General features: G+C 29.9%; 2 protein-coding genes across 2 annotated transcripts; both read right to left on the reverse strand.

Moving 5' to 3' along the window:
- Positions 1-165: 165 nt before the first annotated feature.
- On the reverse strand, positions 166-3,080 carry LOC110648283 (protein trichome birefringence-like 39). Its single transcript, XM_021802461.2, has 5 exons — positions 2,655-3,080; positions 2,398-2,569; positions 1,085-1,260; positions 827-985; positions 166-719 (listed from the first exon to the last, which is right to left on the reverse strand). Exons 1-5 carry the CDS (start codon positions 2,972-2,974, stop codon positions 431-433), a joined length of 1,116 nt encoding a protein of 371 aa, XP_021658153.2. The 5' UTR covers positions 2,975-3,080; the 3' UTR covers positions 166-430.
- A 5,700-nt stretch (positions 3,081-8,780) lies between these two features.
- Positions 8,781-10,050, reverse strand: LOC110647525 (senescence-specific cysteine protease SAG39-like). Its single transcript, XM_058128740.1, has 2 exons — positions 9,577-10,050; positions 8,781-9,449 (listed from the first exon to the last, which is right to left on the reverse strand). Exons 1-2 carry the CDS (start codon positions 10,010-10,012, stop codon positions 8,866-8,868), a joined length of 1,020 nt encoding a protein of 339 aa, XP_057984723.1. The 5' UTR covers positions 10,013-10,050; the 3' UTR covers positions 8,781-8,865.
- Between the last annotated feature and the right edge of the window lie 3,392 nt (positions 10,051-13,442).

Genomic DNA, 13,442 nt, shown 5'->3' on the forward strand with positions numbered 1-13,442 from the left:
TCTTGTTGTTTGGGTAGTGGGTACATATGGGTCCAAGAATAGCACTATTTGATAGCACTGGGTACATATGGGTCTTGGGTTTTGGTTTGGGTTTGAGCTTGCAGGAACTTATGTTTTATGGGCTTTAAGGGCTTGTAATATTTGATTTAGCAATGAGATATCCTATTCTTGTTAAAAGAACAGAATAAAAGCTTTTCAATTCAGACATCAGAGGGCATTTCATACATTTCTTGGCAATAACTTCATTGCCAAAATGAAAATTTTAAAATTTACAGTTGAAACACCAATACTCCACTCCTTCCCCTCTTATTGTCCACTTACACAAGAAAAATAGCAAGGAGACCCCTATCATATAAATAATTAATGATCATCTAAAATAATCAACGGCCTTTGAAAGATTATTAATAATCCTAATTAATTAATGAAAATGTCAAGTGAAGAGAGCTGCATATAAGAGCTGGTTCCAGGCATCAGGCAATCCAGGCAAACACCAATGGCTGCAATCTGCCTTGTGGTCTCCACTATAAGCAGATGGGTGAGCATCTTTTCGATATTGTGAGAGGGTGGTCACATCTAGCAAGTAGACTGGTTTTTTAATCCTACTCAATACCCTGTTAACAACAACCCAAGCCATTGGTGTGCCTGCTGGGTAGCTCGTTCCAAAGAATGGCTGTGTTTCCCCTGTACATGACTTTGTGGGTTGATTCCAATCCTTCCCGCTAACGTAAGATGACAAATATGAAGTCAAGACCCAATTCATATTGATTCTTGCCTTGGAAAGCTAAAAAAGAAAATTAAAGATTAATGGAAGAAAAGGTTTGCTTACTCGTAGTGAGTGGGAGATATGCCTTGGAAGAAGACCTTGGTTTTAGAAGGATCAACAGTTCGGTCGACCCATCTAGCCCAAGTAGTGAGTCCTTTGTAAAATGCAATCAGACGGTTCATATCTTTGTACTTTTTATTACCCTCTTGCATGTAACTCCATCTGCAATACATGAAACAATTAGTGCTATCAAAAAAGAAAATTTATTATTATTATTATTTTCCAAATTATTAGGAGATAGAAATGAGATATGGATGGTACGGTTGGGTTCTTCCAGTGTGAGTCCACCAGTGCCAGGTGTTAAAGATCAACATGTCCATCCCAGCCCATGCCCTGCCACCGTATATGGAGTCGAGCTTCAAAATTGTTCCATCCTTGTCGTTAACAAGATCTACTAGAAATGGTGCTTGATAGAGTAGTATCGTCACTCCATATTCCTGCTCAAACAAGTCAAGCATTTATTTTATTACTTCTAGTTATCTTTATTTTTCACTATAAATATAAATTATTTTAAAATAAATAAAAAATTGAAATTCAAAATCTTTTTACTCTTTATACTTTAAAAATAAAAAAAATAAATTAAATTATCCTATTTGGCATTGAAAGAAATATATATGGTTGGAAAATGACGTGACAATTTAGAGATTTATCATCAATTATCCCTTTACATAACACTCATTTCTCATAAATAATTTGTTGTGTTACATATGACTACAAACAAAATTGCCGTATAAGCAAAGAAAATGTTCCAATTAATGCATGTCACATGTAGTCCTTTGGAAAGTGACTTTAAGTGAAAAGTGACTAATAAGCACATAAAAATCATAGAAATTTAATTTTGAATATCAATAAAATAAATAAAAGGGATTAAAAAAAGTATTCTAATCTATTGGTATTTAATATTTAATGAATGTTCTAATATTGAAATCGATTTAAAGTTATAAAATCTTAAATTTATATTCGTTATGCCATGAGTAATGATGTTAAGTATTGCTAATTCAAACATGCTTTATGCAAATCATAGGAGGGAATTTTGGATTAATCATTGTGTGTGTGCTCTTTACTCCAAAATGGATTTTTCTTTTTAACAAAAGCAACATAAGTGTAAATATATCAACTAATTCTCTCACAATTCTATGATTTGCAAAAGAGCAAAAATGGCTCAAATTTAAGCCTTAACCTTCAGCAATTGCGATATTAAAACATATAATTAAAACAGTAAAAAAATTATTTAGCCTGATTTAATTTAATAGTTGAAAGCATATTAGAGTTAAGACTGAGTCTCACTCTCCATTGCTTTAAAGAAAAATGATAGATTTGGTTTTTTTTTTTTTTTTTAACAACGCCAGAAAAGGAATGAACGTGAAGCTCAACTAAAATTAGACCGAGAAAGAGATTGCAAGTAGGTGAAATGGGGATTGGAAATAGCTGAATTTAATTAAGCCAACAAATGCTTTACTTTCTGATCAAAAGCTACAGAGACACAGAGAGAAAAAAGGACAAGACGTGCATGCACTGTAGCCAATCAATGATTATATATATGTTTTGAAGACAAAAATAAAAAAGAAAATTACCTCAAATGTGACTGAAGATAGCCCATCTTTCCTTATGACTGTAGTCTTTGAATTAGGCACCCAAACATGAAGCATACATGTTAAAGATTGCCATTGGTTTAGACTCAGTGAGTCACCCACGAACATAATCTTCTTCCCTCTCCATTTCTCCAAGAAATACAACCCATTAAACCTGCAACATTGTAAATGCAAAAACTAGGTGCATTTTTTCGTATGAATTATGAGTTTAGTATTATAAAAAAAATGTAAGTAATTACCTGGGTAAGTAGCATGAGAAGGGTTGCCACCTATACTTGAGATAGTTTGTATCAGGACGACCATTCTTTTGGCAGTTGAATTCTGAATCTATGAAAGGACAGGTTGAAGAATCATAGAGAGGGTAGGAAGAATCATAAACCCATTTTCCCCTGAACCAATTGCATTTGCTTGCAAGTAACTTCCTGGTACTGAATACACTGTCGGCAGTGTTATTGAAGAAGGTAGTGTTGAAACTCGCAGCTTTTGTAGCTGTTAAATGGGGATGAGTTATTAACAAAAACAGAGAGAGAAATGAGCAGGCTTTGAACAAGAAACCCATTTCTTGGGTTTCCAACCAGAATTTTGTTTTGATGAAAAGGACGACAAGTGAAGCAAAAGTTGTCTCAGACAAGTCTTTATATAATGCAAGAGAGAGAAAGAGAGAGAGAGAGAGATCAGGAAAGGTGCTCACATGGAATGTGTAAAAGAGTAGTACTTTTAATTCGCTTCTGACAAGAAAAATGAGAGATCTTTGGATGGATTCTTTTTATTTTTATCTTTTTATTTACTATGGTATGTGGTGATGATTCCAATTCCAATCACTTAACTTTGAAAAATAAGAATCTTGATGAGTTTGATTCTAAAATAATTTTCCCACCAAGAAAGATAATTATATTATGCTATTAAAGGTTTCTTTTCTTATTTCTGTTGGCTGATTTAATAATTTTTTTGCTCCCTTTTATTTACTTCCCTTATAAGATCATATAATAGACCCTTCAAATTTGCCTCTTATGTAGTTGTCCTCCCAAAAAAAAAATTATATAGTTAAGTTTAATTAATTTCCCAATCAAACAATATATAGTTGTACATGTGGGCAATTTTAATTAATTTTTTTAATAAAATTTATTATGGTTAATTTAATTTTACATATTATATTAATTTTTTTTAAATGATAATTTATATAATTGCAAAAAAAAAAAAGAATTTAGATTTAAAAATCCCATCAGTGAGGAGTATATATAGGAATTTGTTGAAAGGAAAATTTTTTTATGGAATTTATCAAAATTCATACAAGTAATTAAGTCAAGAAAATCTGCCAAAGTCATTTTGCAAGTGCTGTTTGTGCAGGCGTTACCCTACCAATTATTCAGATAAGAATCATCCTCAAGCCTCCAATCATCTCCCATATGCCTAACTTGAGTCAAATTCCTGCTTTGCTTTGTACATCTTTGCCCATTAGTGTACTCCACCACTTCCCCCCTTTTTCACAAACAACAAAATGAAAATTGAATTACAACAAAACAAAAAATATATATATTTTTTCCAATATTATTGAATGTCTTAATAATCTTTGTACATACCCACGTACATATTTACTGTGTATAAATAAAAAATTTGAATTTAAATAACTATTTAATTATTTTTGATGAATTTTAACTTATAGTAAAATTTTGAATTTGAATTTTAATTAGTAATAGAAAATAATTGGAGTTGAAAGAATTTGATTAGGACTTTGAATTGTGAATTGATTCAAATTAGTAATCGAATTAATTTTATAAAAGTAATTTTCAATTAAAAAATTAATAATTCTATATAAGTTATGTAAATTTAGATATTTTTCAAATTTTTTAAGGTTTGGACATTTAGAAAAATGAGTCAATAAAAAATATGAAAGTTAATTCATTTTTAAGGAAAATAATTTTTTTTAAAAAAGTAAGTTATTTTTCATTTTTCTAAATTTCGGTAATCTTATAAAAATGTAAAAATATTTATACGTACATGAAAAAAATACACACCATTAATTTAATATTATAATTAAATAAAAAAATTTATAAAAAATATTTTTCCCAAAATAAATGAAAATTGACATCATATATATTAATATTTGTTTACTAGGAATTCCAATTCATTTCGAGTTTCCCTCCTAGGCAGGGAGCTAGGAAGGAAATTTAAGAAAGCTTGGAAGTAGTAGACGTGTAAAGAGTGAGGGACCAGAGAAACTTTAATGGGCAAGTGACCCACTTATTGTCTCATTTTTGTTGGTGTTTGAAGTAGTTCAAGGACCACTACTCACTATTATCCCCACAAGTTTTGGAAAACTAGCTAATTTTGTTGGATCTTGATTTGATTTCTCACCATTTTCCAAACCAAATTAATTGTTTCTTACTAAAATTAATATAGATACTAACAAGTCCTTTTTTTTATAATAATATCTTCATCTAGAGTAATAGTATCTTAATATTATCACAAAATTCATAATAGTATATTGATTTATTTTTTTATTATATATATGGGGGAGGGTCGAATCTAAGTCTTTTAAATTCAATATTATTATCGGGTTATATCCACCATTACTTAATTTAAAATTTTATTTTGACAACGTAGTCATCCAAATTATTAAATAATGACAATTTGATTTTTTTTAAATAAAATAATTTTGATTTGAGAAAAGAAAAAATGTAAAAGTTTTGCAACTAACATTAATGGTGTGCACATGAATGTTTTATTTCTTAATTGGTTAAGTGGGTGAGTTGAGTGCAATTTGGTGGAGGTTGTTCTGCTTCACCCATATAAAATAGTTGAATTAAATTCAATTTAATATTAAATTAGCTAGGGATCCATTAATTTCCTTTTCATTTATAATAATATATACATGAAGATGCCAGATGGCAGCCAAAATATTATCAAACCAAGCCATTTTAAGATAAGGTTAGGTATGTGGGGTTTTCGTTATTAAGGTCTTAAAGTAAATTATTTATATATATATAAACTTCTATTATTTTATGGCTGGCAGGCACAGAGTGGAGTCAAAAAATTGGAAAATAAGATTCAAATGGACTAATTTTGATAATTTCCATGCACATGGATAGTTGACAATTCAACCTTAGTGTTAAATTTATTTATTATTATTTTTTTACAAAAGATATTTCTAATGTCCATTCTATGATAAGATGCATAAAAAATTAATCTCTTTAAGTTCGTAATTGCTCTCCTAATAATGTATTATCTAAAGATCGAAATTGAATTCTCTCTTTAGGAGCACAGTAAACCTTATCACTACACCCAATACTTGTTTATCAATGTTTATCAATGTTAAACTTCTTTAATTGCTTACTAGAGCATTTTTGTATTGTACATTAAGAAAAAAAAAGTAATGGGTAGGGATGAGATAAATGAATTTTCTTTTCAGAAAATTAAAAAAAAATGTATATGATACATCTTTCTCATGCATGATAAATATAATTAGCTAATTTGTAGTGTTTGAAGGATCCATCTTTGTCAAATTAATTTTGGGAGTGTTTGCCATTAACTTACATCTTGGATGACTTGTCTATCCTCACTCATCACAAGTGATAGCTACTCACCAATCACTTTCCATACAACCCATTAATTATGGCTTCACAAATTATTAATATATATGATAAGGAATATATAATGAAAATAATTAAAAAGAAAAAAGAGTTGACTTGTGATCATCACCCTGATCCATTTTAGGTTAATTAAGAAGCAGCAGCTTAATTTAGATTGTGATTTAGAAGGTTTAATGCACATGGAGAGAGATGGAGGACTGGATCATGTGGTTAATATGTCAGACAACATAGCAAACATCATGTGATATGTGATGCTATATATCTATTTTATCTGTTTGATATTATTATTCAAATATTAATTACACTTAAAATTTTTTAAAAAATATATTAATTTGCTTAAAATTATAAAAAATTAATTTAAAATTAAAGTTGATATATTTTAATTTATTAATTTAAAATATATTGACAACTATTAGCTGAGAAAACAATGCTTTGCAAGTGATATCATATAGGGCCTATCTATTGAAAATTTCAATACCAGCTATGTTAATTATTTTTTTAATTTTTAAATAATGAAATTAAGCATCAAATTTAGAATATATTTTCAAAAAATCCAAATATGATTATCGTGTTAATTTAATTTAATTTATTTGAGGAAGAGAATTAAAATTTATCAAAGTATCACTGTACTTAATGCTTATATGGGATGAAAGGTCTTAATAAAATTATCATGATTTTAATAAAATATCTAGTTTTGTCCTGAGTACTATTTGCGTGTGTTCTACCTAAAAAAAAAAAAAAAAAAAGAAGACTATGCATACAAGTTGGCATTGGAAAAAGTATTTCGCACGGCGGCTTTGGACCCCAAAATGTTCAAAAAAGATGAGTTTGTCCCATTGCTTCCTTTGTTCACATGATTCCTTGCATCAATTTGACAACCCAACTTGAGAATTTGATAAATTAGTTAAATGTGTGAAAAAAATTGACATTGTTAGAGATGGAATTTTGTTCATTAAGAAACTTCCTTCTATTCAAATCAACCCAATTGATTGATCATGATTCATGATTAATTCATAACAAATTATGGGCTTTGTTTTTTTTTTTTTAAAAAAAAACTAAGGATTTGGACATTTTTCATGAGTTGGACCCCAATGATCCAAAAAAGGTTCTACACTCAGTGGTGTGCCAATTATGAAATATCATGCGTCAACTTGTCTTCAAGCTCATTGAATAGGATAATATTTGTACATCACCAAATGGGTCATGGTGGGTAATTTTAAGAAGAAAAGCCAACTTCAAGTTGATCTCCAAACCTCTAAAAGTAATCAATTTGATTAAAGCTATGTAAGATTTTGGTTTTTTTTATTCAAAATTTATGGGTTTTTTTTTTATTCAAATTTAATAAACCACAATTGTTTGTTGGTACCAAGGAATTAAAAACCTTTTCAAAGGAGGTTGTTAACTAGACAAAATTAATTAATTAATTAACTAAGTGTTTTTATGCTTAATAGCAAATCATGGTGGGTTGAGGAAAAGAACACAAGAAAATATAGAACCTTTAAATGCAAGGTATTAGGTATGCCATTTCAAATTGGGCTAAGTGGGCCAAATGCAGGCCCACTTGATTAGAAATTAGCAGAAGTTGCTTATATGATGAACAATATCAAAGAATACGCCATTTTTGACTTTTGAAAGCATGATTTTTTCTTGCTTTGTTTGCATTTACCAAACTTCCCTTTAAATATTACAATGGCATGCGGTTTTGAGAAGCCAAGTCTAATTGAGTATTGGATTGGTGATTTTCTTTTCTTGATAAGCAGAGCCCAAGAATGGTTAGATTGCAATTTAGTAATCTATAATTCAAATTTATTTTATATTTTTTTTATTGTATATGAAATTTTCTATGATTCAACGAGTGCTCAAAATTTTCAGCAATATTCAGTTGTAAAGCTTGGAGTCACCTCTAATAAAATGGCTTAAACGAATTTGGCTTCACAATGCAACAGAATATGTTTATATTTCTGAGTTTCTTTCTCCTCCTTTTTATTTTTTTCTTTTAAGAATGTGTGTAAATTGTAAAAGACAGAGCAAGTCTTCTTATCTTTTGTCAATAGTCATGTGACCAAGAGTAGAGCCCATTTCATTATTGATAGGAGAATGGAATTAAGGCCACACCACATGAAGATTGGTTTCCTCAGCACAATTGGTGAACAATTCACATCAACTTTCTATATGCCACTCATTGAGGCCATTAGTTGTATTTTTGCGCCCATAAAAGAAAAATGAACTGGGGTCAACCACACACTTTCTCAATCAATTTGGTTCATAGAGATCTTGGCAATTATATGGATATAACATGCAGGGTGAGAAATTAAATTAAAAAATGAAATTGAATTGAATCAAACTGATTCAATTTGATTTATTGATTTGGGTTTCATTTTAAACCTATTTTTTGGATTTATTTCAAATTTAATTTAAATGATATTATTTTTATTTTTAATTTTAATTTGAGATTAATGACGATTGATTAAAAAATTATTCGATTTGATTTTATTTTTTTTTAGAAAATTAAATTAAATAGATTGAATTCTTTAAAATAAAAAATTGAACTGATTTATTGAGAAAATCGAACTAAATATCCAAATTAAATCAATTCTATTAATTTTTTTATTTTGAATCAAATTCGGCTTACCTCTTCTCTTCTTTGGGTTAATCAATTTATTCTTATGACCCTAAATTTACTTTGCTATATGAAAAATTTTATTTGAAGACTATATATATATACACGCACAAACTTCAAATTAAAACTTTATTGTATATTTAATTTATTTGGAGGACAGTCTGGATTTTGGCAACATTTATTTTAAGAAAATGAAAATGCATAATTGAGAACTGTTGAATCCATGCAAATTAATTTAATTTAGGCAATTGGATAGGAGGAATCCGTAGCTATAGCACAGAGGCCTTCCTTAGCAGCAACATCTCTTTTTATCCTCATGTATCCATTTTCACCCCAATCATCACCCCATGAATTCTTGACAAGCCAATATTTTATCCCTTCACTTGTGGTACCATAACCAACTATGGTGACCCCATGATCAACCTCAGTTCCACAATCTCCCATGAAAATACCATTTTCATAGTACGTGAAGTCTTGTGACCTACTATCAACGCAAACAGATACTGGCTGGTTGGCCACAGCCATCAACAATTTTGTCTCGTTATTGGCAGGAACAACTTCATATCTCTTGATTTTAGCTTCGTGGGGAGCTTTTTTACAAGTTCCTTGATTTGCTTTATAAGTGTAATTAGCTCTGCTTGATATGCCTTTCTTACTTATTATGAACTTGAATGCATCTTCCATCAGACCACCTTTACATCCTTGATTGATACCTTTGGTGTCACAATCTAAAAGCTCCTGCTCAGATAGAGAGATCAATTTACCTGTAGTTATCTTGATTATCCCTTCAATGGCTGCCACTGCTGAGAAAGCCCAACAACTCACTATTTTCAATTTTTTTTTTTCCAAACAAAGAAAAAAAAGAGTTAGAAATTAAAAAAAAAAGGAAAAGAAAAGAATAACTAGTAAGTAATTAATATAATTAATGGATCTATTTTTCTAGTTCCTTACAGCAATTCCCTTGATCCTTTACAGGAGTAACAGCACCTTTCTTTCTCCAGTCCATGCTAGGAGGGACAACAGTCACATTTTCATACTTAAATGATGTTTTCTCTAACCTTTTGGATCCAAGCCTCTTATATCCTTTATGGGTAGCCTGAAACTCTGCAATGGTTTGATCAGCAAATTTGTTAATGCCTAGCTTGTAAGTTTTGTGACCTTTAGCATTGAAGGAGTCTATAAACTCAACGTTATCCTTGAATATCTGGAAGCGCCTTTGTCTCTCCCCAGCACTCCTATAAGACTTTCCATATTTTGCCAACCACCGCTTATATCTCTCAGCCATGGATGATGACTCGTGGAGCTCACGGGGGGTAGCTTGATTAGCCCAAATTGCCAAAACGAGGAAGAAAGCAAACCAGCATTGCCTTGAGCATAATGAGGCCATCACTTACCAAGTGTATCCGTTTGGATGTGTATTAAGTAGCTAGGAAAGAGTAGTGAGAAGCATACACATGTTCATGTGTTCGCATAGTTTATATAGAAAAAATATGTTAGATATAATATGCAAAATTGTATTAAATAAAGAAAAAAAGAAAATAATTAACATATGTAGTTGCGTATTTCACTCTATTTTTTATATATTAAATATTTGATACTTTGATAGTACTGTTTTAATAATGATTTTTTTTTCAGACTTATTAATAATTAAAATAAGAAATAATTAATATTTCTGCCAATTTGTCCTTAATTAGGAAGTAATATTTGAAGGTAGATGTTTTTAAATTTGATATTTATATATGTCAAGCACTTCATTATACATTTTATATGAGCTTTTTCCTTCTATACACCATGGATAATCATAATGAATGCACTTTTTTTCCTTTAATTTTTTTATTATGATGGATTATTTAATTTCCTTTGTATTTATATAACATTGAGAATATCTATTTGTATCCAAATTCAATTTTTCTTGTTATTGGTGTCCAAGACTCAAGCACCTTGCTTGGCTAAGGCAAGCTTTGTTGTCATGCATGCATATCCTGCATTAGCCAAATTCGAAGACTTGATGCCAGGTTCTGTTGTTTCTTGCAATCTGTCCAATGTCATGGTATGCTAAACTGTCTTTAAGATAGAAAACAAAAGGAGACTCTTACAAATCCAAATCGTTACTCTGCTCTGTGTCTTGAATATTCGCTTTGTACAAGTAATTCACATTTGGCATGCAATTGTATACTCGAATTTTACCAGTAAACTCTGGGTTTGTGTGAAACATTCTACCAAGCTAATCTTGTGAAGGCCAAAACAAGACCAATTTCAGTGCAACGTGAAGTGTGTGTAGCAGCCTAAAGTGAGAAGGCTAGCTTGTCTTCAAGTGTAAATGAAACAGAAATAATATGTGGGTATGCTCTAACGCCTTTTAACTATTATTCAATTTTGAATGAAATTTAAACTCAAAACTTCACAATTTTAACAATAATTTGAAATATGTTAATAAACATATGTCCATCTTTTGCTGCATTGTAATAACATCTGTTTATTTGCAATGGCAAATTGTCAATGTTCTTAAGGCTTTTTTTATTTATTTTACAGAGAGAAGGACTAAAATTTTAGAAAAGAAAAAAAAAAAAAATCAATCTACCTCATAATACTTGAGGCCAAGAGACTCGAGTGTATTTAACATTACTGTTAAAACACTTTAAATATATTAATAAGAAATTATTAAAAATAAAATTTTAAATTAAATTAAATTTATTTTAATTATAAGAATTCTAAAATAATTAAATAATTTTTAAAGTTTTTTTAATAATATTTAAAGTAATTTTTTATTATATATAAAGTTGAGAAGGACTTAAACCTAAATTTCTAGATTCAATATATATACAATTATTACTGAATTATAATATATATATTTTTTAAAATAGATTGCAACCATAATCCCAAACAGTATAAATCTTCCCTTCTTCGGACACTTATTGATTATAATTAACAGTAGCAACCAGTGACTGTATTCTCTTCTAAAGTTTGGGGTTATGGATCAACTTCTTTTAGTCCAAGCTATGATTTGAGCCCTAAAATATGAGAAATTATATTATAATTCCAATTTTCACATCCTGATGGATCATCGAAAATGCTGTTTTTTTTTTTATTTTTTTATTTTTATATATAAGCAATCTAATTTTATTGATTTTATATAAAATTTAAAAAAAAACTTAACATATATCATTTAACTAGCACTTGATCAGCAGAACTCTCTTGTACACTCAATTTAGGATAATATATGTTAAGTAAAAAAAAATTTAGAGAAATGAGATAAAAAAAAAATGCTCCAACTAAACTAAAATAGAGTACTAGAATATAAAGCAGAATCACCAAAGCACAAAGTGAATACTGCAGTAGAACTTTTCAAGAAGAACACAACAAGATAAACACAAAAGCAAATTAAGAAGCAACAAACCAATAAGAAAAAAACCCAGAAAAAAAAAGTTATAACTGATACTACACATTAAACTCATCCATCCTCCTGTTGATAGCCTTTGGCCTTCTACACCAATCAAGCTACAATCTACTGCAACCTTCAGCACGAGCGCCCTAAAGAGTTAAAAAAAAGAAGCAATAAGCTCATCCAACTGCTTAACCCCTGCTTAGCAAGACTATCGGGTATGCCATTATCCTCATGCAAGATATGCTTAAAACTAACAGAAGGTAGCAGACTAATACGATCATCAATTATGTTTCAAAAAGACGATAAATACTGAGGAGCAGTAGATGTTTTCATTATCTAAGCAAGTGATACATGCATTTTGCATAGTCATTTATGTTTAATTTCATGCCATTTTATTTAATTATTAGTCACTTTTAGCCAATTTTATTAGTTATTTAGATAGTTTTTTTTATGAATGCCAATTTGTAGATTAATTTGTAATTTTACTTTGTTTTGTAGGAAAAGTAGTATTTTTGAGGAACTAAAAAAGAAATTTTGCCAATTAGGAGTGATTCCTACAGCCAAAGATATCAAAAACAAGTTTGAAAGTTGAATTATGCAGTGGCCAAATTGCGAATAACTTGCCGCATAAGTTGTGCAGTTCTGCACAGGGAGAAGAAGCAAAATTTTCCATTCCTGCTGAAAACTGCATAAGTCACTGCATGACTTATGCAGATTTACTCCTGACTTATGCAGCTTCACTCAGAGAGCCTAGAAACTTACCGAAAATTGCATAAGGGACTGCATAACTTATGCAGTCCACTTATGCAGTTTCATAGAGTCATCATAATGAGCTGACAGAAGATTCCCTCATGAAAACACACCTCAAACACACCATTTTAGGGCTACTTGTCAGAAAAAGATATAAATAGGCCCTTATCTCTTTTTAGAAAAAAGATGAGGAGACATAAAAGGAAGCAGCAGCAAGGGAAGAGTCAAAAATAGAGAGCAAAACGTCACCTCTCCATTTCTAGACCAGATTTGGAGTTTTCTTCTTTTCTTGCATATTTCCTACCTTTCTTGTATTGGGTTTCTTAGTTCTTAGCTTAGATTAAAGATTTATTTCCATATTAACTCAGAATTTCTTGTAAATATTATGGATAGTGAGTAGTTTTCATTAGATTCTGGAGTGAGGATGTAATATTTGAGATATTTTGTGAATTTTGATTGGGTAATCTATATTTTGTGGTTTTAATGAGTTTTATTCATTTTTTGTGTGCTCAATGACATGCTTAGTGTAGGATCCCATTAAGTATTGTTCTTAATCCATGGTTGAAGCACTGAAAGGAGAAAACATTGTGATAGATAATCAAGAAATTGGACTTAATTAACTTAGATCTAGAAATAGACTAAGGATAAAAAAGATTTACAGATTAATTAAGGAACTTAATGG

The sequence above is a fragment of the Hevea brasiliensis genome, chromosome 10 (assembly GCF_030052815.1).
Source record: "Hevea brasiliensis isolate MT/VB/25A 57/8 chromosome 10, ASM3005281v1, whole genome shotgun sequence".
Taxonomy (NCBI): domain Eukaryota; kingdom Viridiplantae; phylum Streptophyta; class Magnoliopsida; order Malpighiales; family Euphorbiaceae; genus Hevea; species Hevea brasiliensis.

Excerpts from the sequence above, each read along its gene's own strand:
- LOC110648283 (XM_021802461.2), bottom strand. The coding sequence starts at position 2,974 with ATGGGTTTCTTGTTCAAAGCCTGCTCATTTCTCTCTCTGTTTTTGTTA. Across the intron at positions 2,570-2,654 it reads TTCTCATGCTACTTACCCAG|GTTTAATGGGTTGTATTTCT; the intron begins GTAATTACTTAC and ends ACAATGTTGCAG. Across the intron at positions 986-1,084 it reads CACACTGGAAGAACCCAACC|ATGGAGTTACATGCAAGAGG; the intron begins GTACCATCCATA and ends CATGTATTGCAG.
- LOC110647525 (XM_058128740.1), bottom strand. The coding sequence starts at position 10,012 with ATGGCCTCATTATGCTCAAGGCAATGCTGGTTTGCTTTCTTCCTCGTT. Across the intron at positions 9,450-9,576 it reads AAAGGATCAAGGGAATTGCT|TGAGTTGTTGGGCTTTCTCA; the intron begins GTAAGGAACTAG and ends AATTGAAAATAG.